Genomic DNA, 23,835 nt, shown 5'->3' with positions numbered 1-23,835 from the left:
ATAAACCGGCATTCTTAATTTGACACATTTAATATGATTTACTTGTAAATGAGGTATAAGTTATGCTCAAATGAAGTATGAAATATTTTTAAACTAATAGTATAAATCATTGTGTTGTTTTATTTGTTAACAATTATTATTTTGTATAATCTTAAACTAAATTACTGATAAATGTATAAAGATTTGTAGATAAAAATGTGTTTTATACTTACGAAACATTTTTGTTAAAATCACATATGTACCTCTCCTAGGATTCGATCCCGCAACCTGACGCACCACAGTCGGACGTCCTAACAGACCAAGAACATAGATAATTACTTTTAATTGCATACTTAATTTAAGTACAACGTATACTTGTTTTGAGAATTGAATTCTTAGTTTTAAATAATATAAAACAAAACAAGAGAGAACGCTATATTCGGGTTGGTGTCCCGACTATCTAATATTCGAACCTCAGCTAAAGGGAGTGCGAGGGAGATAGATATATAAATTTTGATTGCGTATAACTTTTTAATGAATAGTCCGATTTGAAAAATGTCTTCTACATTTCGATAGGTATAAATATACACTACAAAATTGCATTTATACTTCACGGAAATCTTTAAAGATGTGGGCACAGGACACATTTTAAAATCGTTAGTGGGCGATTGTGGGCGTAAGAGGGGGCGTGGCGCTCGGCTGAAATAAACTTGCGCTGCGTAGGAGGCCCAAGAATATGTGTGGAAAATCTCAACCTTCTAGCTTTTGTAGTTTCCGAGATCTCAGCGTTCATACAGACAGACAGACGGACATGGCTAGATCGACTCGGCTAGTGACCCTGATCAAGAATATATATACTTTATGGGGTCGGAAACGCTTCCTTCTAGCTGTTACATACTTTTGCACGAATACAATATACCCTTTTACTCTACGAGTAACGGGAATAAACACCTCTTAACAAGGGTAAAAGGAGTGACGATCGCACCATCAACATACAAAAGTTCTGATACCACATTTTGCTACGAAAAAAGCATGTATATTTGACTAAATAAATATATTTTATAAAATAATCTCATTCGGTACGCTGCAATAGAATATGCTTTTGAAGACCATATCATTCGACGCGTATTATCAGTAAGTAATACAAGTCGGCTAATAGAAAGCCCCAACAGCTCCAATTTTCTAAATTTTCACTTTTACACTCTCAACGCCCTCTACCCCAAACCAATGAAATTGATTTAATCTTGGTATGCAATCCTCTTATTTTTTGCGATACCTTTCGATTGGTGAATAACTTGTATGACCATCACAGCAGATTTTGAATTCTGCGGCTATACTTGAATCAAATAAAAACACCTCTTAACGAGGTAAAAAACTAGTGACGATCGCACCTTCAACATACAACAACAGTCGTCATTAAATACACTTTCTAAAAATGTTTCATTCGGCCCGCCCTAGTAAACTATTCCAGCCTTTTTCTTCTTGACTCTTCACAGTCTTTTTTATTGCAGCGTGCCGAATGATAAAATGCGATCGTCACTAGTTTTTTACCTCGTTAAAAGGTGTTTTTATTTGATATCAGAAGTTTTTGTTTGTTTACTTTTGCTCTCATAGGAGCTTATAAATACATTTAAATTTAAATTGGTCAATCATAATTTTAAATCTATTGTATTTAAACGAAATGAGTTAAAAAGGCGTTTAAGGGCCGGTTTCTCGAGTGCCGGCTAATATTTCTCGAACAGATAAAGTCCCTGCTAAGGCATTTTGGCTTTCTCGAGCATCAATGTGAGAGCTAACTTTGACAGGGACTCGGAGTCCCTGTTAAGCGTTTTCCACTCGACAGCTGACTTTTCCTTTGAATTATACCCAAACAGCTAAAGAAATAATCGAAGCACGCCATTTTTTGCGCTTTACAGCACAATTCTGTGCGCTAACAGCACTCTGTAATTGTTTACATATAATACGTAATCACCTAGGGGGGGGAGCGGGTCATTGAAATGATTATGTTTGATTACATGGGGGGGGGGGGTCTTGCACAATGATTACGTAATCATTTTATATAAATTTTTTTATTTAAAGAATTTATTTAAAAACTTGTTTCCTTTAATTATATCTACAAACTTATAGTGTATTTAGAATACTAGAATCATTTTCGAATATTCAAAAATGATGCAAGTCGTTTACATTATAGATGCGGCCTTAAATCATACGTATTTAAAGAAAAATGACATAAAAGTCGGGCGTTACTTTTATATTCCTTATCCATTTTCTAGTAAATTTTCGAACCTTCGTCAAACATTCGAGAAATTTTTCTCTTCTTCTATCCACAGGGTTCCTATGAAAAAAAAATCAGAACATTCTACTTTGCGTCGCATGTCAATGATTCGCCCAGTCTAAACACACTATTAGATAGGAAAGCAGAGAAAACAATTTTTTAGTGGCTGGGCGGCGAAGAAGAGAATGTTTAGTGGTTCAATCACACGAAGGACGCGAAGACCTGGAATGGCTTGACTTGAATCCACAGATTAAAACAAAAACAATTTTATTCTTGGGATTACGTAATCATTGGGGGGAGGGGGGTGTTTATTGAATGATTACGTTTGATCTCCAGGGGGGGGGGGTCAAAAATCACCAAAAACGTGATTACGTAATATATGGACCCTTACAAACTAACGAAATTTAGCTATTTTTAGCTTTTTTCCCGCTAAAGTAGCGGGTTTTTCCAAAAGTCGTAGAACCTAAAATACAGTTTGGATACGCACATACTAAATTCAATGCTCAGGAAGCGTTAGTTGTTCTGAGCTGGCAAAAGTGGCTATTTTCGTTTCTTAATAACTGTTAAACGTGATTTTTTACAGTAACATAATATATACAAAAATTTAAGGAATCTCAAGGGCTATACAGTTTGAAGTTTTAAAAAAAATCGTTAGAGCCATTTTTAAGAAAAAAAAGAGATAAAAAAAAGTTTAAAAAATTTTTGTTTTGTGCATATCTTTTAAATTATTACATTTACACAAATTAATTATAAAAGGCGCCTGAAGCATTTTAAAATACCTTTCAAACGAGATACAGAACAAGTCTGTAGCAGTAGTTTTGAAGTTACGGCCGTATTTTAACTATTTATAGCTGTTTTCCCGCTAAACTAGCGGGTTTTTCCAAAAGTAGAACTAAAGTTTCTTATATCGAGCTGTTGAACATCATATCAAATTTTCAGGACTTTAAAACCTTGTTTTGGTACACACATACAAACTGACAAACAGAATTAAATTTTCATTTTCAATTTGCCCCCGCAAATTGGTTTTCTGTATAACTTTTGAACGGAGCGTCCAATTTTCTGATATGACCCCTCATATTAAGCGCATTTTCAGTAGGAATACAACTAACGTAGTGCGAGGGGCCAATTACCCCCACTGACCCCAACAGATCCACATTTCTAAATTTTCACTTTTACACTTTCACCGCTCTCTCTCCCAAGCCAATTGACTTTCTTCAGGTCTTGGTATGCAATACTTTAAGTTTTAGCAATACCTTTAGTTTGGTGTATTACTCATTACGATCGGACTATCACAGCAGATTTTCAATTTTGCGGTCGCCTTCGCAAACTCTTCTGGTGCGCTTTCGTCTCCTTGTGATTTTATGTAAATGTTTTAAAAATCAAAGCGTATTTCCGTAATTAGATATTCTCTCCCCGATTTAAAGACAAAATCGGCTTGTTTTGAGAATTTAATTCTTAGGTATGAATTTAAATGTTTTCAAAATCGAATCGTATTTTGACATATATGTATGTATGCACGTTTTTCTCAGTATATAATAACAATTATTAATTTCAAAATTTTTCTTCGATTTAACAAAATTTGCTTGATCTTATATTATAAAATTATTGTCAACCAATATTGTCTACTTAAGTCTAGCGCCAATTGCATTTTATTTTAATCAATATTGGTACTCGTTAAGGGGGGATATACATATAGAACTGCAACAAGGGTTTGTGCTGGAATTTCGCAACATGGCATGTTGATTACATAGTTCTTATATAATTTTAACCAATTTTAATTTTTTTTTATCTTTTAAAATGGCGGCCGTGGGATTTTTTTGTCAATCCTTATTTAAAAAAAGTAGGCCAGCTGCGGATCGTCCACAGGTAGCTGTGCAGATCCGATTTTTATGAAACCAAAATTATTTTGTGAAGAAATAATGTAGAAACTGTCTGAACCTAACTTACATAGAATATCTCAAAAACTATGGGTGTGGCACTCTTTTAAAGTTAAAAATCTATTTTTTTCATAATTTTTTTGTTGTTTTTAGCTATCAAAAAATACTTAAACGTACAAATTTCTACATTAAGTAGGTTCAGACAGTGGCCAATTTTATTACAAACATTTCTGTAAAAGCAGCATGATGATCGAGGCTTTATTTAAAGAGTTATACTACCAATTTAAATAATAAAAAAAAATGATTTTTTTTTGTTTTCTATATGTAATTCCACCTTTAAGTAAATTAATTAGTACTTTTGTACTAACAAATGACTCTTGCGCACTTAGCACCTAGTGCACCTAGCGCGTTAAAAAACAAATTTGCCTAATTTTTCGATTTTTAACGCGCTAGGTGTACGTCTTCGCAAAAGTCATTTGTCAATTTAGTTCCTTGGGTTCATAGCTACATAATCACTGAAGACTTGATAGTGAAATTTTAATCGGTTCACAAGATATGGCCGTTACAAATAAATTTTGTATGTAAAACTTTAACTCGCTATAAAAGGTAAACGCGAGCTTAGCCAGAGAAACCCAAATGGGTTTTAGCTTATTTCGATGAGTTCTTTCCGCCCATGAAATCAGAATTGCGGTTACATTTTTCATGTTGCACTGTGTAATTTATTTAAAAACAAGAAAGGAAGCTACCTTCGGCCAGCCGAAGCTTATATACCCTTGTAGATAAAAGAATACTCACTCGGTGCAGTTCCAGGGATTCCAGATTCAGCGTTTCGATTTATTTCAATTTTGTTTTTAAGTAGTCAAGAATCAAAACGCCTACTTCCTACAAAGTTACAATGAATTTTCTTATATTTGATTGGGAGCCTTAAGATATAGTGGTCCGATCCGGCTGGCTCCGACATATGTACTACCTGCAATAGAAAGAAGACCTTCGGGAAAGTTTCATCGCGATAGCTTTAAAACTGAGAGACTAGTTCGCATAGAAACGGACAGACGGACAGACGGACAGACGGACAGACGGACATGGCTAGATAGACTCGGCTATTGGTGCTGATCAAGAATATATATACTTTATGTGGTCGGAAACGTCTCCTTCACTGCGTTGCAAACATCTGACTGAAATTATAATACCCTCTACAAGGGTATAAAAATAATTTTTCTTGGTAAGCACAAACATTCTTAATGTTTAGTAATCACATTATCACATCACATTAGTACTTAATTTCAGAAAATTAGATGGTGGATGGAGCTCTGTGAGAAGACCCTATAAGCCTAGTACTCAGTACGACGACAACTGCTAGCTAATAGGGTCTTCTCACAGAGCTCCATCCACCATCTAACTTCCGTTGAACGGATGGTCAGTGAGGTTTTGCCGTGCCGAAAATTTCCCAGTTAGTCCGCCATCCAATTTTGACGGACTTTGACGGGCTCTGTTATGCGATAGTTAGGCGATGGTTTCTCGGTGCAACTCTGAATGCTTCCTCTTCACTGTAAAAATTGGAACGATGACTGCGAGAACAAATCAAATCGATGGCGGGAAAAAATTAAATAATGCTTCAGCTCATTGTTTTTATACCCTTGCAGAGGGTATTATGATTTCAGTCAGAAGTTTGCAACGCAGTGAAGGAGACGTTTCCGACCCCATAAAGTATATATATTCTTGATCAGCATCACTAGACGACTCGATCTAGCCATGTCCGTCTGTCCGTCCGTCTGTGATCAGGACAGTTTTCCCGAATTGAAATCCCCCTTCGTTAATGTTGAGCTGAGCAACTGCTCTTTAGTCAGCTGTTATTGGATGGTAGCTGGTGGATGGAGTTCTGTGGGAACACGAGTTTCACATTCGTTAAAAATCCCAACCTTTTCAAACGGATGGACTCTATGGGAAGAGGCTATTAGCATAGGAGTAATATCAAATAATATCGAAAAATAAACTATCGACATTTTTATATTTGGCTAAAAAATATCACGATATATGTGTACTTTTTTGCAAAAATATCGATATATTGATATTTTTATATATATTTGACGTCCCTACTTAAGAGCTAGTACTCCACCCAAGAAACAAGAACTTCATTTTAAATAAAATTTATTGACGTTGTTATTATATGAAGTTTCTTGTTTTGGATGACTAGCTTTAAAACTGAAATATAAAAATGTGGAAGTGATTACAAAAACTCCACAGCACCTTCCCAACAAAAGTTGTAACAAAGAAAACGAACATTTTTGTAATTTGACTCCTAGAATCTGCATGCAAAATGTCAATCTTCTAGCTTTTATAGATTCCGAGATCTCAGCTTTCATACGGACGGACAGACAGACAGACGGACAGACGGACATGGCTATATCGACTCGGCTAGTGACCCTGATCAATAATATATATACTTTATAGGGTCGGAAATGCTTCCTTCTAGCTGTTACATACTTTTGCACGAATCTAATATACCCTTTTACTTTACGAGTAACGGGTATAAAAATCTGTATGTGGTGCGACCTGTGAATTTTTATGTGTATTTTGTAGTCCAATTAAGGGCTAACAAGAACTCGCAGCTATTGCAGGCCATCCACAGTCGAATTTGTTCGGCAAATACATATATTTGTGTATTTCATCGAAATTTGTTTGACGTTGGCTGCGTTCAGCAGAACAACATGATCACTGATCACTAATGGATTTCTTACTATAGTTCTGCTGAAGAATTTTGCACCAGTGATCAGTGATCAGGTAGCGAAAAAAAAGTACGCTACCTTTTCTTGATACATGATGCATGACTTCTGGCATGTATCGATAGTCGAAATATCGAAACTTATTAACAAAATAATTTTAAAAAACCATAAATTCGGTGGAATTCTTTATAATTGTTCAGCCATTTGTGATTTTTATGTATCCACGATAGCTGTGCTGCAGTTGCGGGGGCGGGAAAAATATATATTTTCAAATTGCGCGCGCAATATTTGTTATATATTTTACTATTACGTCGTCGAAATGTATCATGAGCGTTCAGCAGAACAAACTTGATTACTGATTACTGATCCATCAGTGATCAGTGATCATGTTGTTCTGCTGAACGCAGCCGTTGTGTTCGACAAAGATATAAACGATTCTATCTTGCCTGGTTTGTCGAGCAAGTTCGACTGTGGATGGCCTCCTTAAGTCAATAATACAAATAGGGTATTGCATAAACTGTTTACAATTAATTTGCATTTTTCAGCAAATGGTTCCTAATGAATCTATAAAATACAACTACACTAGTCAAATTTTGCAAAACGGAAAATGTTTTTTATCTAAAACTATTAGTAAGGTCTGTCTATCGATATATCGATAGATCGCCCTGCCACCGCTATTTAGTATACGTGGATTTTTAAGACAACTTTCTCGGCCAAACACACAAAAAAAGTAGATCCCTATGAGAAGCGTCAACTGAACCGGCCCAGAATTCCCCTGCTAGCCAACAAACGGTGTTTGCCAGCGGTCTTCCCAATTAGATGTGCCTGCTTCGCAGTCAGAGCTGAAAAACCCGAGTGCACACAGCCCCCTGTCCCTGCCCTTTGTCCGGTCGATTGTGATATATTATTGATAATGGCTCACACACGCCGTCCCAGCGACGGCCTATTGGCCCGTGTGAACTTTCCGCTTTACGCCGTGGACATGCTGACCAGCCGCCACATCTTGGTTGCCGGAGGCGGTGGCTCCAGTAAGACGGGAGTGGCGAACGGCTTTGTATGATATGCCAGCAACTGGCGTTCCTGATGTCGGCGGTTCTAATGTCCGACTTATCCTTCTAGGAGATCTACGAGCTGTACCACAACGGCAGCCACTTCTGCGCGGAGGAGGTGCTGCGCCACGAGACCGGCTCCAATGTGGTGATGAACTTCGCGGTGCGCAACGGCAGCCGTAGGGGCTACTTGTGCGCCGGCCAGGAGGCGCACTGCCAGATGTACTACGTCCAGCCCCGCGTTCAGTCTGAGGATAATGGGAACGGAAACGGAGTTGGCGACGGAAAGCCGTCGCCGGCAGAGCGGCCCCACGAGAACGGCAGTGTGCGACAGCGAAACGCGCACTCGGGTGTAGAGCCAGTGACCAATGGGCAGAAGCCACCGCTCTCCACCGCCGACATATTGCGCCAATTCCAGCGGCTGCAGTTTGACATCCAGACGGCGGATGTGGTGCAGACGGACTTCCTCAAGGGCGCCGAGCCTCTCCAACGGGTGGTGCGCATCAGTGGTAACGGTCGTCTGATGGCCACTGGCGGAACGGACGGAAAGCTGCGGGTTTGGACTTTTCCCCAGATGACCTTGTCCACCGAGTTGGCAGCGCACAGCAAGGAAATCGACGACCTTGACTTCAGCCCTGACAGCAAGGTCATCGCCAGCATCTCAAAGGATGCCCAGGGCTTAGTATGGGACCTCGCCAGTGGCCAGCTGCAACACAAGCTGGAGTGGAAAACGCCAGATGGGACCAAGTACCTGTTCAAGCGGTGCCGTTATGGGACCGTGGAAGCGCAGAAGGACCACTACCGTCTCTTTACCATAGCGAATCCACTGGGTAAGGTGGGCAGGCAGCGTGGGTTCTTGCAGCACTGGGATTGTACGAACGGGAAACTGCGCCAGGCCGTTGCGATCGACGAAAGCCTGTCGTCACTGGCGGTGCGGGACGACGGTCGGTTCGTGGCCGTTGGCATGATGTTCTCGGGAAGCGTCTCTATGTATATAGCATTCAGTCTGCAGGTAAGCTTAAGAAACAAATGTTGTGGTGACAAACAAACCAAAGGTCTGCTTGTGTCCCACTAAAATGCGCTTAAAACAGCGGTCGGCACAAACATACAATGATAATTTGTTTTATATTTGCGTAAGTAAAGTGCACGTTGCAGCTCATCAGTGTGTGTGTGCAGACAGCTATTCCACAGTGTACGGTAGTGGCAGAGGATGGGCAGAACAATTCCCTTTGCTCACTTAATAGGACCCTGCAGACCGCTGATTTAAACATACGTCGCCTGAGTTAGCTAAACTGCATTGCTACTCTGTAATATTCATTCCTACTTCCCTTTTGCAGCGCGTGCTCCACATTCCCCATGCACACTCCATGTTTGTAACGGGTCTTCAGTTCCTGCCTATAACAAACGAGGAGGGACCGCCCATCTCCAGCGACACGGAGGCAGCCGTTCTATCTATTTCCGTGGACAACAAAGTCTGCATCCATAGTCTGCCCCAAAGGCGTAAGCAATAACAAGTAAATTTTAAAATGATTTTATTAGCACCTTTTTTCAGGTACTATCCCCGCCTGGATTGCCATAGCCTTTTTGATCGCCATGATTTTCGTCGTGTTTGTGCTGTGCTCCTACATGGGCATCTGATGTTCAAAGGTCCAAGGAGAGTTCATCAATTTGCATTATTAGTTTGTAAACACGGGTTTGTTTATCGACAGGCCACAACTCTCTTCTACACTCCACCACGTCCCACCCCCTCATGTTAATTATTTTAAGTGTATAGTTTATTCCGCCTGCCTTATTTCTAATACTTATTGCAATGTTCGCTTAGTTATATCATAATTTGTTTATACCTGTAGCCTCGTAACTGAAAAGTATCTTCTCGGAGAGCTTTGTCAGTTGTAAATGATTTTTTTAATTAATTGGTATTTAATTAAATTATATAAAGCAAACAAGTAAATGGAATGAAGAAGAAATATAAATTCATAATCAGACTTTTTGTAAATCAAACTGTGGTGGGCCTATGACACCAATTTTATAGTCAGGGAAATGATATAAAAATCTATAAAGCAATGAAATTTCGATGTTAAATTCGTTTTAATGAAATTTTAACAATAATTCTGTGAAATAGTAGAAAAACGTACTTATTCTTAAGGTTCTTTAATTCCGTGGCTTGGATTATTGTATTAATCATTATTGAGTATAGGGTCCCTTTTTACTTAACACTACCCCTTGAGATTATCCAGTGGCTAATTTATTTATATAAAGTTGAAAAAGTACAGACTGTAAGTCATCTGGTAACTATTAGCACTAGCGAGTAGCTGTCGTCAAGCTGCAATAAAAATATTAGCAGAACTTTTGTATGTTGAAGGTGCGATCGTCACTAGTTTTTTACCTCGTTAAGAGGTCTTTTTATTTGATATCAGAAGTTTTTGCTCTCACAGGAGCTAATATATACATTTAAATTTAAATTGTTCAACCATAATTTTTTAACCTTTGGATTTGAACGATGTAAGTTAAAAAATTCTTAAAGTATTTCAAAATACTTTTAAACGAGGTATAGCACATGTCTGTAGCTTTAGTAGTTCAGCAGTTACGAAATTTAGCTATTTGTAGCTTTTCCCCCTGAAGTAGCTGGTTTTTCCAAAAGTCCTAAAACAAAAGTTTCCTATATTCCCATATCCTATATTCCTATATGGAACCTGTTACTCGTAGAGTACAAGGGTATATTGTGTTCGTGCAAAAGTATGTAACAGCTAGAAGGAAGTATTTCCGACCCTATAAAGTATATATATTCTTGATCAGGGTCACTAGCCGAGTCGATATGGCCATGTCCGTCTGTCTGTCTGTGTGTCTGTCTGTCCGTCCGTATGAACGCTGAGATCTCGGAAACTATAAAAGCTAGAAGATTGACATTTTGCATGCACATTCTAGGAGTTCCTAAGCAACGCAAGTTTGTTTCAAAAGGGTGCCACGCTCCCTTTAACGCCCACAATCGCTTATATACGATTTTAAAAATTTCGTAAAAGTAAAAATGCAGTTTTATTGTGTTTATCAATACCTATCGAAATGTAGAAGAAATTTTTTAATCGGACCATTCGTTAAAAAGTTACGTCTGATCAAAGGTTTTATCTTCATCTCCTTCGCACTCCCTTTAGCTGAGTAACGGGTTTCTAATAGTCGGGGAACCCGACTATAGCGTTCTCTTTTGTTTTTGAATAACTTTTGAACCTGACTTTTTACAATATCGTGATATATACTAAAATTTAAGGAATCTCAAGGGATGTATACAAGGTGAGTTCCAAAGTAAACAGGACTTTCAAAAAAACAAGAAATAGTTTTTTTGGCAAAATCAATTTATTTTATTCAAAATAGTCTCCTGCTTTAATACAGCGTTTTGCACGGTCCAAAAGCATGTCGAACGAGTGTTTTAGCTCGTTGCCCGGTATGGCCGCCAGTATGCCGGTGCAAGCCTTTTGAATGGCCTCTACGTCTGCATAACGCTTTCCTTTCATCGGCAACTGCATTTTTCCGAAAAGGTACGGTGCCATGTCAGGTGAATACGGGGAGCGCACAGTGGTCGGGCTTGTATGGATAAATGGATCAGAATTTAAAAGCAATCTGTTAAATAAATCTGTGTTTGCAGTCGAATTATTAAATATCCTTAATTTTTTTCAATAAAAAACCAACCAAAAGGCAACAAAAAAAAAAACAGGAAAAACCAACTACAACGACAACACACACAGGACAAAAAAGAGCTTCCTCCTAGATGGACCTGCTAAAATAAATGAGGTTAGGTTGGACTTTTTAATGGCACAAGTGCATCGGCACGATTCGGCAGTTGATGAAAACATTTTTAAAACCTTGAAATATTAATAAATAGCAGGATATAAACGGCATAGCGTCATAATTCCGCGGACATAATTCCGCGCAGTACATTTGGTCCGCGAACTTATGTCGTTTTTTTCTGGCGAAATTATGTCGCTGCTAAACGTCATAGGATCGCGCGAAATTGTGTCGTTTAAAAATTACTTGTGGCGAACTTATGTCGTTTTAAAGTGACATAAGTCCGCCGCAGAAAAAACAACATAATTTCGCCAGCCGCGGAATTATGTCGCTGCTAAACGACATAAGTTCTCGCGAAATTATGACGTTTAAAAACTACTTATGGCGAACTTATGTCGTTTTAAAGTGACATAAGTCCGCCGAGGAAAAAACGACATAATTTCGCTCACCGCGAAATTATGTCACTGTCAAACGACATAAGTTCGCGCGAAATAATGTCGTATTAAAATGAGTATACCAAACATATATAGGTATATATATATGTAGGTATATATATACATATGTAGGTATATATATACATATGTAGGTATATATATACATATATATGTAGGTATATATACGGTGCATGTTAAGTTACATACATACATATGTATGTATACACGAAAAATATGTATACACATATGTACATATGTAAATAAATATATACATACATACATACATATGCCGGCGAAATTAAGTCGATTTTCTGCCGCGAACTTATGTCACTTTAAAGCGTCATAAGTTCGCCATATCAAATTTAGAGACGACATTATTTCGCGCGATCTTATGACGTTTAAGCCTAGTACTCAGTACGACGAAAACTGCTAGCTAAGCATAGGAGTAAGCGAGAGGCAAATAGGTAGCTAAAGCCCTTAGCCGGGGACTTTTTCCCACCTCGGTACTCAGTTGAGCTAAGGAAATAGTAAGAAAATACCACTAAAATACTAGATTAAGCGGATGAATTCTGATGAACGCCTTTAGCCGCGGCCCAAAGAATAAAAAATTTGATCTTTGGCTGTGTTTGTGCAGAAGCGGTGTGCCAATAACATATTATAAATAGAATGAAAACCCCAAAAACCAATGGAAAACTGCCTGTAGGAGTTGCAGCAATACATATCCTCATTCCAACAGCAAATTTAAAGCTTGCGACCTAGGTCGGCTAATCATTTTGTAATATTTCAAAATTGGCGCCAGTTAATTTGCTTGCTGAGAGTAAGACCATTCTACATGCATTGCGGATGAACTCCGAAAACTTCGGTCACCCTAAAATAATAATATTTTTCGACTAGTAAAACTCTTAGCCGAACTGAGTACTAGGCTTTAGCAGGGACTTAATTTCGCGGCTGGCGAAACTATGTCGTTTATTCCTCGGCGGACTTATGTCACTTTAAAATGACATAAGTCCGCCACAAGTAGTTTTTAAACGCCATAAGTTCGCGCGAACTTATGTCCCTTAAGCCTAGTACTCAGTACGACGAAAACTGCTAGCTAAGCATAGGAGTAAGCGAGAGGCAAATAGGTTGCTAAAGCCTTTAGCCGGGGACTTTTTTCACCGCGGTACTCAGTTGAGCTAAGGAAATGGTAAGGAAATACCAAAAAAATACTAGATTTAGCGGATGAATTCCGATGAACGCCTTTAGCCGCGGCCCAAAGAATAAAAAATTTGATCTTTGGCTGTGTTTGTGCAGAAGCGGTTTGCCAATAACAATGTATAAATGGAAGGAAAACCACAAAAACCAATGGAAAACTGCCTGTAGGAGTTGCTGCAATACATATCGCCATTCCAACAGGGAATTTAAAGCTTGCGACCCAGGTCGGATCAACGTTTTGTAATCTTTTAAAATTGGCGGCAGTTGATTTGTTTGCTGAGAGTAAGACCATGCTACATGCATTGCGGATGAACTCCGAAAACTTCGGTCACTCTAAAATATTAATATTTTTCGACTAGTAAAACTCTTAGCCGAACTGAGTACTAGGCTTTAGCAGCGACATAATTCCGCGGCTGGCGAAATTATGTCGTTTTTTCTGCGGCGGACTTATGACGTTCTCAAACGTCATAAGATCGCGCGAAATTATGTCGTTTAAAAACGGCGGAATTATGTCGGCGGAATTAAGTCGTCACCCCGATATAAACATCATTGGGAGGTAAGCGGGGGAAGGCACTTAAAACTTTACCTAAACATTGTAATGCACAACATTTACGAACTAAATAAGACGCACGTTTTACCACTTTTTTACATAAAACACAACACAGTGCACTGCACTGTTGACAAATTGCAAGTAAGTAAGCACGTCATCGCTCTTTTCATTCCATTATTGGAAAATCCGGTAAGAAATTCACAAAAAACTAGTGTGTCATAAATTTTGGACCTGATTGCCCAAAATTTGGATCGTAATTGATCGTAAAACTGGTTTTCGCTGGAATATCTCAAAATCAATAGGGGGATTCCCTAAACTGTTGAATTGCTGAATTGTTAAAAATTCAACAAAAAATTTCAGCAATTAGGGGAACGACCCAAAATGGTTTCTGTTAAATTTTCAAACAGCTGTTATTTGTTGAAAAATTTCACGGAACTATCTTAAAGCATGTAAAATTTGATTTATTATTGCTAGTTACTGTCTAAAAGTGTTAGCAAGGTAAAAAACCCAAAAATATGTTTTCTAAGTTGATTTTAAAATAAATAATGCGTACTTGTGATACTAAAATGTCACAGAGTTGCCACGACTTTTAAAAAAAGGTGACAACTCTGGCTTTTCAGCAATTCAACAAAATTTTCAACAGCCCCGAGGCTGTTGAATTGCTGAAATTTCTGAAAGTTAACTTTGTATGGAACAGCTGATTAACAGCTGACCAAAATTCAACAATTCAGGAATTCAACAGTTTAGGGAATCCCCCTAATTTTTTGATTTTTGGCCCATGGCAGCTCCTGGGAGTGGTTGGGACAAATAGTCGGACCCAAGCGTCGATCGATGAGACGGCGCATTATCGTGCAACAAACGCCAACCTCCATCTTCGCGATATTCGAGCCGAACACGTCGAATACGGCGCACCAAACGCTTCAAAACTCCAAGGTAGAATACCGCATTAACGTTTTGGGTGGGTGGAACAAATTCTTTGTGGAAAAAACCCTCATGATCATAAAAAAAATAAGCATTGTCTACACCTTTGACTTTTCCAGGCGCGATTCAGCACTCTGGCGTTTCGTTTGAAAACACCACGTTTCGTCACCAGTCACAATCTTGTAAAGAAAGTTTGGGTCTTTTTTTTCCTCTTTAATGATGTCCTTCGAATGTTGAATTCTGAGCAATTTCTTTGTTCGAAGCTCATGTTCGCACCGATGACAAAAACATACTAACACTGAAAACGCAATTACCTCACTTCCAATAGATAAAATGTCATGAAATTTTTACTGGAAGTCGATAAACGATAAAAACTTGACATATAGATGGCGCCACTAGAGGGCGCTAGATTAAAAGAGTCCTGTTTACTTTGGAACTCACCTTGTAGCTGTTTTCCCGCTAAACTAGCGAGTTTTTCCAAAAGTGGTAGAAATAATGTTTCTTATGTCGAGCTCTTTAATACCATAAAAAATTTCCAGGACTTCAAACCAATGTTTTGGGACAGACTGACAAGATCACAAACTGACAAACAGAATTAAATTTTCATTTTGGGAAGAAGAAGAAAATCTTTTGGCTATAAAGGAGCGTAGGATTTTATCATATGATCCCTCATTCGACGGGTATTTTCAATAGGAAAGCAACTAAAACATTGCGAGGGAGCATTTAACCCCACCGGCCCCAACAGCTCAAAATTTCTAAAATTACACTTTTTCACTTTCACCGCTCTCTCCCAAGCCAATTGATTTTCTTAAAGTCTTGGGATTCAATCCTTTAAGTTTTTGCGATTTTCATTTCTTCCTGTATATATAGTAGTCGCCTTCGCACACTCTCCTGGTGCGCTTCGTCACTACGTGGACTGCCGTCCACAGTGATCGGAAACTTTTGGAGACTTTTTGGAAAAACCCGCTACTTTAGCGGGGAAAAAGCTACAAAAAGCTAATTTTTGTAGGCTTTTAACTTTAAACTACAAAAGCGACAGACATGCTATACCCCATTAAAAAGGTATTTTTTTATATTCGTTTAAATACAATAGTTTAAAAAGTATGACTAAACAATTTAAATTTAAATGTATATGCTAGACTATTAAAGCCAAAGTAAACCAAAACAAGAAAGTAATTTAACTTCGGCCGGCAGAAGTTTATATTACCTGGCAGGTATGCCTGCATAAAATATTTTTTTTAACTTGTCAAAAACCAAAACGCCTACTTCCTACAAAGTTACAATATTTTTATACCCTTGCAGAGGATGTTATAATTTCAGTCAGAAGTTTCTAACGCAGTGAAGGAGGCGTTTCCGACCACATAATCAGGGACCTTAATCGTTATAAGTGATTTAATAAAAATCAATATTTAATGATTATTTATTGATTTTTATAAATTGTACTCCATTTTAATAATTACTTGTTGAGTTTTTTTTAATCGCTCAAAGAATAATTATTATTATTGTCCCTTTGTTTGTGGGTATGCATTAAATCGTGGTTTTAGGATCCTGAACTAAATTGTAGGGGAGTGTAGGGTAATGTGACGAGTAGGGTGATGTGACGAACTCGACGAATCTCACATATGACGTCACGACAAAAATTCCAAATAAATGTAGTCGTCTCCTCTTATCGTGTCGACAATAGGGGGATTCCCTAAACTGTTGAATTGCTGAATTGTTGAATTTTGGTCAGCTGTTAATCAGCTGTTCCATACAAAGTTAACTTTCAGAAATTTCAGCAATTCAACAGCCTCGGGGCTGTTGATAATTTTGTTGAATTGCTGAAAAAGCCAGAGTTGTCACCTTTAAAAGTCGTGGCAACTCTGTAACATTTTAGTTTCACCAGAACGCATTATTTATTTTAAAATCAACTTAGAAAGCAAATTTGTGGTTCTTTTTACCTTGGTAACACTTTTAGACAGTAACTAGCAATAATAAATCAAATTTTACATGCTTTAACAGGGTTCGGAAGTTAACACACATGTTAAAAACATGTAAAATTGTATTTTACAGTGTGAGCAAAGTTGTTGACATGTGTGTCAAATACAAAAGTGTTAAATGTGAAAAATAATTGTTAACACACACAGCCGACTTGTGTTTTTAACACCAATGTGTTATTAACACGATGTGTTTTTTACACAATGTGTTTTTAACACGATGTGTTTTTGACTCCAAAAGTGTGCGAGTCAAAAAAAATGTAACTGTAATACATTAGCATTAACATTTAAAAAAATTCTACACTCTTTTGAATATAAAACAAAGGAAAGACTCGTTGATTAAGAGGTCAGAACACTTTCACCCACTAAGAAGATCCATCTTCGGGGAAAAAAAAATCCATTATAGTGTTTTCGTTTATCAATGCACAAATCCAACCTATTTGGTTGGTGCTTATTGCTTACTGATTTGTTTGCTACTTATTTTAAAACGGCCTATCTTGTCGCTGAACAAAATAATCTTTTATTTAAATTAGAAAATTTTTTACCCCTTCAAAATTTTTAAATTTAATAGATATTTAGAAAAATTATCCATAACCAAAAACATACAAATTTCTTATAACAAAGACACATTATATTAGTATGGGTAGGCAGAATCAATTTATTTCAGAGCTCGTAAATAACTGTTAACACTTATTTCTGAAACTGTCTTGTTACTCACAAAACAGAAAAAATCTAAAATTTTCTGTCAGTCTCGGACAGAAAACAGTTATTTTTTCTTTTAAAGTGTTTTCTGTTGACTGATTTCGGATGACACAAACTTTATTTCTGTCTCTCAATAACAGAAAAAAAGGGAGACTTTTGCTTTCACCTCACTGAATAAGTGTTTTTGAATGATCAAAACCTACAACTGTCTCAGAATAAGTGTCTTTTTGGATTGACTGCTTATTTCTAATTTAAAAATTTTAAGTCTTTTCCATATAGTTATATAAATACACTGTTTATGCGTGATATGGTTTTAGCGTATATATGTAAACTTCGTATTGCCGAATAATAATTTATTTTATAAAAATTTGTTCATGATTGTATATAAAAGTTTGATGTTTGACCAATTTATCGAATAAACTTTATTCGACGTTTAGCTTCAAAACTAAAAGCGAATTTATGTTTTGCGCACTAAGAGAGCTTCGTTTCTCAATTAATACATAATGCAGTGCGGAAAATGCCCTTCCCACAGTAACCTGTGTGGCTGGTGTAGCCAGCACTACCCGGACAAGAGCACTTAAATACGGCGATTGCATCTTCAGGTCATTATAAAACTGCAATATATTGAAGTTCATGTCAAAACTCTCCACATCTGCATACATTTTTGATAGTGGTTCACGCGAAGCATCTTCCTTTGTTTGTGATAATGACTGGACACCATCTAAAAATTCAGAGAAAAGGGTAACTTCTTCAGCAGCGCATGGGTGACTTGTCGACGGTAATTCACGATGCTCATTGAAATCGATCTCAGAGGAAGATTATTTACTTGAGACACATATGAATAACTGTCCCAGAATAACTGTCTCTGGAAAACAGAAACACATTTGACACAAAACAAACTGTTTTCTGTTGAGCAAAGACAGAAAAAACTGAAAACAGAAATTAAACTGTTTCGTTCTGAGAATTTTCCCAATGTGTCAGTAAATAAGTGTTATTTGTCGAACATATTGAAAGTGTCGACAGTTATTTACGAGCTCTGATTTATTTACATATATTGTGAGCTGTCTTCATATTTAATAGTGTTAAGTAGTTCTTTGTTTAGTTTTACAATAAGAATATTCTGCAACGTGACGGGGCTTAGCATCGTACGTAGTTTAGTAAATATATATGGTAGCGCACTAAACGCCCTCTCCACCGAGACTTGCGTTGCTGGCACAGACAATGTAACTTCCGCTATCTTTCCCAAAGCCGGCTCATTTTTTGAATGCATCTTCCAGTACTGAGCCACATTGTTTTCGATGTCCAGTCTGTTCCGGTACTGCATATGCATAAGTTTAGACTCGACCGATCTTGTGTCCGATAAGAGATTTGAATTTTCTTGTAAGATACTAAATCGGCTGTTCCTTGATGTTCCTGCCCTTTCGTCAATCGGGACCATGTCCGGCTTAGTTTTTGTAAGTTCACTAACCTTTAGAAGTTGTTTCTAAAAAGCGAAAAATGTGTTAAAAAATATGTTTGATTACAACATATTCTGAAAATACCATGGCCTTTTTGTTGTTTTCTTCGCTCAAATAACTGGAACCCTTAAAGTTAAATCGAGGATCCACATAAATTCCTGCTAGGAATGTGTCATTGTCAAATAAAACTGTCTTTCGTTTGGACATAGCTTCTTGAAGTTTCTGAGCGAGCGAGTGTTTAGGTGACAGCCTGGTCAAGTGTGCTTCGCACAGCAGCCACTCGCGATAAAAATCTCCCACTACCAAGTCTTCCGATTGCAGCATGGTTGTGCATTCTGCAATGTGTTGAAAGGAAATGCAAAATTCTTCAACAAAAGTCCAATCAATATTGGAGCTTGGTAACAGATTTTCGGTTTTACTTCTCAATAAACGCAGCGACTCCAACATTTTGTACGTTGAGCTCCAACGCGTGGTGTTATCCAAAACTGGCAGACTCTTACCATGTCGTCGGCATTCTGATCGAAGCTTTTTAATGGCACTGCGGATCTGCTCTAATTCTGATTGCACTGTTTTAATAACGTCCCAAGACGCCAATTGCAGAGTATGAGCACCGCAATGGACTACACTTAGTGCCTGTTTTAAAGTATTATGAAGTTCATCATAATCTTCTTCGTCGTCGTCATCATCATTGGGCATGCCTGCCTCTTGAAACTCTTGTAAAAGCTTTGCCGTTTTTATTACATTTGCGCCGTTGTCCGTAGTCATACTATAAATTTGGTCCATTTCGATATCGTACTTCCTTAAGCATTCTAATATTTCATACTTTAAATTTTGAGCTGTGTGCATAACAAAAAGTTCTACCATACCAATAGTATAAATTTTGATTTCAAAATTGTTCATATATTGCACGTTAATACCCATAACGCTGCGTCCGTTGCGACTAGCAATGTCCATTTTTATGCATAGGATGCGATTTTTTAGCTTCTCTTTAATCGCGAAACACACCTTTTTTGCAGTCAGGGCCAAATGCGCCACTGCACTTTTGGAGTTGACGGTAAATTTGTTGTAAACCGGTTGTAAAACCTTTTGAAAGCATTCATCGTCAAAAAGACGGAATGGGAGCGCTTTTGCAGACAAAAGGTAAGCAATCGATTGCTTATATTCATTCTCATCCATTTTGAGGGACGCGATCGTTTTAAACTTTTTAGACACCTGTCTAACTTCGGTTCCATCAACCTCGGTTTTGTGAACCAACTTGTAATGCCGCTTAATATTGCCATTGGTCTTCGACAGTCGTTTTTTGCACACAGTGCATTCTACAATTGCGCTAGAATTTGTAGGCACCACAAGCTTTTCTAAATTCAGTTTAGTGGGTCTGCCCATATTTTTCCTTTTTATTCAGCTTTTAAAATTGTTTCACTCCTTTAAAACTTGAACCAGCTAATGCAATGATTGCTTTGACAAATTATTTAAGGGGGGAGATACATATAGACAAAAAAAAATTCCATTTTTTTTTTATTATTTAAATTGGTAGAACAACTCTTTAAGAATGTGTCATGAAAGTTTCACGAAGAAATTCGAACTATTTTGGAACTTATACCAGGATGACGGCACCCACCTTCCTTGTGCAGTAGATATATTTCATTACTTTGAATGCGTTTTTCTCGAAACCATGTTTTCCTCACCTGCGGATCGTGTATCTCAAAAAGTAATGCTTCGATCATTATGCTAAACATGACAAAATTGCAGTTCTATATGTATCTCCCCCCTTAATCCATAATATAAGTCCTAATATTTTTTATTCACATAAATTTGTCTTTTATATTTACACAAAACGAATAGTCATTCTATAGAATATTAATTTATATCACATATAATTAAACACCGGAAATTAGAACGAAATTTATCAGAAATCCAAAATGTTATAGAAATGTAAACAGTTTAACATACATTTTTGACATTTTAGCTGTGTGAAAAACACCCCCTGTGTTAAAAACACATTGTGTAAAAAACACGGCGTGTTAATAACACGTCGTGTAAATAACACAAATGAACTGTGTGTGTTATTTATGTTTCTAACATATGTAGGCTACAATTTTTTACACACATGTCAATAACTTTTTTTGAACTTAACACTTTGACATTTAACATGTTAATAACACAAGTTATTTACAGTGTGTGTTATTTTCCGAACCCTGTGCTTTAAGTTCCGTGAAATTTTTCAACATATAACAGCTGTTTGAAAATTCAACAGGAACCATTTTGGGTCGTTCCCTTAATTGCTGAAATTTTTTGTTGAATTTTCAACAATTCAGCAATTTAACAGTTTAGGGAATCCCCCTAATGTATTTACAGTAATTTTAGTAAGATGTCCCGTAATTTGTTCATGAGGTAATTATACCCGTTACTCGTAGAGTAAAAGGGTATATTAGATTCGTGCAAAAGTATGTAACAGGTAGAAGGAAGCGTTTCCGACCCTATAAACTATATATATTCTTGATCGGGATCACTAGTCGAGTCGATCTAGCCATGTCCGTCTGTCCGTCTGTCTGTCTGTCCGTCTGTCCGTCTGTCTGCCTGTCTGTCCGTCTGTCTGTCTGTATGAACGCTGAGATCTCGGAAACTATAAAAGCTAGAAGATTGACATTTTGCATGTAGATTCTAGGAGTTCCTACGCAGCGCAAGTTTGTTTCAAAAGGGTGCCACGCTCCCTCTAACGCCCACAATCGCTTATATACGATTTTAAAAATTTCAATATTTTGGAAAAGTAAAAATGCAGTTTTATTGTGTTTATAAATACCTATCGAAATGTAGAAGACATTTTTTAAATCGGACCATTCGTTAAAAAGTTACGGCGGATCAAAGTTTTTCTCCATCTCCTTCGCACTTCCTTTAGCTGAGTAACGGGTATCTGATAGTCGGGGCACCCGACTATAGCGTTCTCTCTTGTTGGTGCGCAAGCTAGCAAACTTATTCAATTTATTTGTGTTTCAGTAGTGCCAGAGCGAAGATGGGTGGAAAATAAAATCAGATAAATATATGCTTGTATAAATGGGATCTTAATCAAAAGTTTTTGGTACTTGGCGATTTTTTGGTTGACCCGTTTGAGAGTGACACCGTTTTTGCTCCAAGTGTACCTTGTAGGGTATTGTTACGAACTTTTTGTAGGGTATGGGGACGAACTTTTTTGATTCAAGAATTTGAATTGTGATCGTTGATTTTATGTAAAAAAAAACTCTAATATTACCATATAACATTGAATGCTGCAGTTTTATTGTTGTTTTGTATTGTTATTAGATGTGCCGTCAGTTTAATTTAATTAAAAAAAATTGCACTACAAAAGCTAGAAGGTTGAGATTTTCCACACATATTCTTGGGCCTCCTACGCAGCGCAAGTTTATTTCAGCCGAGCGCCACGCCCCTCTAACGCCCACAATCGCCCACTAACGATTTTAAAATGTGTCCTGCGCCCACATCTTTAAAGATTTCCGAGAAGTATAAATGCAATTTTGTTGTGTATATTTATACCTATCGAAATGTAGAAGACATTTTTCAAATCGGACCATTCATTAAAAAGTTATACGCAATCAAAATATCTACATATATCTATCTCCCTCGCACTCCCTTTAGCTGAGTTAGTCGGGACACCAACCTGAGTACAGCGTTCGCAACTCCCTTTAGCTGAGTGACGGGTATTAGATAGTCGGGACACCAACCCGACTATAGCGTTCTCTCCTGTTTCTCCTATTTTTAGTCAGTTTTTCATTAAACTTTGTTCGTAAATATTTATCGATTAATATTAATATAAATATATATTTTATACTGGTTCAATAGTAAATGTAATTGAATATTTCAAATTTTAAGAACTTAAACATCATGTTTATCAATATATAACTATTCAAGAAAAAAAAACGCAACATTTTTTTATTAATATATTATTATAAGGGATCAAAGAAAAAAAGAGACATCATGATTTTTTCGTCTCGACGTGGGATTGAACTCACACTTGCGGTTGTAAGCTTGAATAACATATTCATGCACGCACGCATTAGAACCCTAGGCTAGGAAGATTTCTTTGATTAAAGGCGATTATTTCTTAGTTTTAGAGAAAATTTCCTAAAAAGTGTATAATAAGGGAAACTGATCAAATAGAATTACAATTATTTATATTTTAGGGAAATATTTCATAAAAACAGACATTTTTTCAGAATGTAAGAAAAACTTAAAATTTTTTTTTTTGTTTTTTAGAAAAGCAATATTTCCATTATGCCGCCCAGTTTTAGAGTCGTCTCATCAGCCAGTTCATGTGGCATCCTGAAAATGGTGGCGTCGAAGTGGCCCTGGCCAGGCGTCGTTTGCAGGTGGACCATAATTTTAGATAGCTCTTCTTTTCGTCCAGTTTTACCGTTTAAACCATAGGCAGCGCGCACTCTCTTAAGCTCCAGGTGCTGACACTGACACCAGTAACTTCAGGTTCTTCAATATCCTTAAGTAGTCTTCGTCCACAAGTTTTGCAAAATTAAAATGATCATGGATGCCCTGTGTGTGCCAGAGAAATGAGAAGAAGGGACGTCGTTGTAAGTGCGCCATTATCTTATATATAAAGTCATAATAGGTGACCTGATAGAGTCGGTCGCCGGAGCACTCAAGATTATGATGGGTATTGTAGGTTGTGAATAAATCGATTTCCAGCATCACTGGACGCAAATAGTAATCAGTGAGCTGCTTTAGGAAGCCCCTTCTCTTGCATGTGAATGTTCCAATGCACTCATTATCCTCACTTAATACGGTCGAGTAACCAGCCGCTTTGAAGTCGTCCCATAAAAAGTGAAGTTAGGTTACCAGCGTAACAAGAAATTTCAAATTCGGAGTAGTTTTGTCCGCTTAACAAAGGGATCAGATTGGGGTACGAGTTACGACC

The 23,835-nt window shown here is 37.4% G+C and overlaps 1 protein-coding gene across 1 annotated transcript; it reads left to right on the top strand.

Annotated features, from left to right (window-relative positions):
* The first annotated feature begins 7,517 nt into the window (after nucleotides 1-7,517).
* On the top strand, nucleotides 7,518-9,888 carry LOC108064070 (guanine nucleotide-exchange factor SEC12). Its single transcript, XM_017151412.3, has 4 exons — nucleotides 7,518-7,908; nucleotides 7,974-8,915; nucleotides 9,241-9,403; nucleotides 9,456-9,888. Exons 1-4 carry the CDS (start codon nucleotides 7,768-7,770, stop codon nucleotides 9,539-9,541), a joined length of 1,332 nt encoding a protein of 443 aa, XP_017006901.2. The 5' UTR covers nucleotides 7,518-7,767; the 3' UTR covers nucleotides 9,542-9,888.
* Nucleotides 9,889-23,835: the final 13,947 nt, after the last annotated feature.

The sequence above is a fragment of the Drosophila takahashii genome, chromosome 2L (genome assembly GCF_030179915.1).
Source record: "Drosophila takahashii strain IR98-3 E-12201 chromosome 2L, DtakHiC1v2, whole genome shotgun sequence".
Classification (NCBI taxonomy): Eukaryota; Metazoa; Arthropoda; class Insecta; order Diptera; family Drosophilidae; genus Drosophila; species Drosophila takahashii.
Note: the sequence above shows the minus strand (reverse complement) of the source record. Positions and strands in the feature narration are given on the sequence as shown.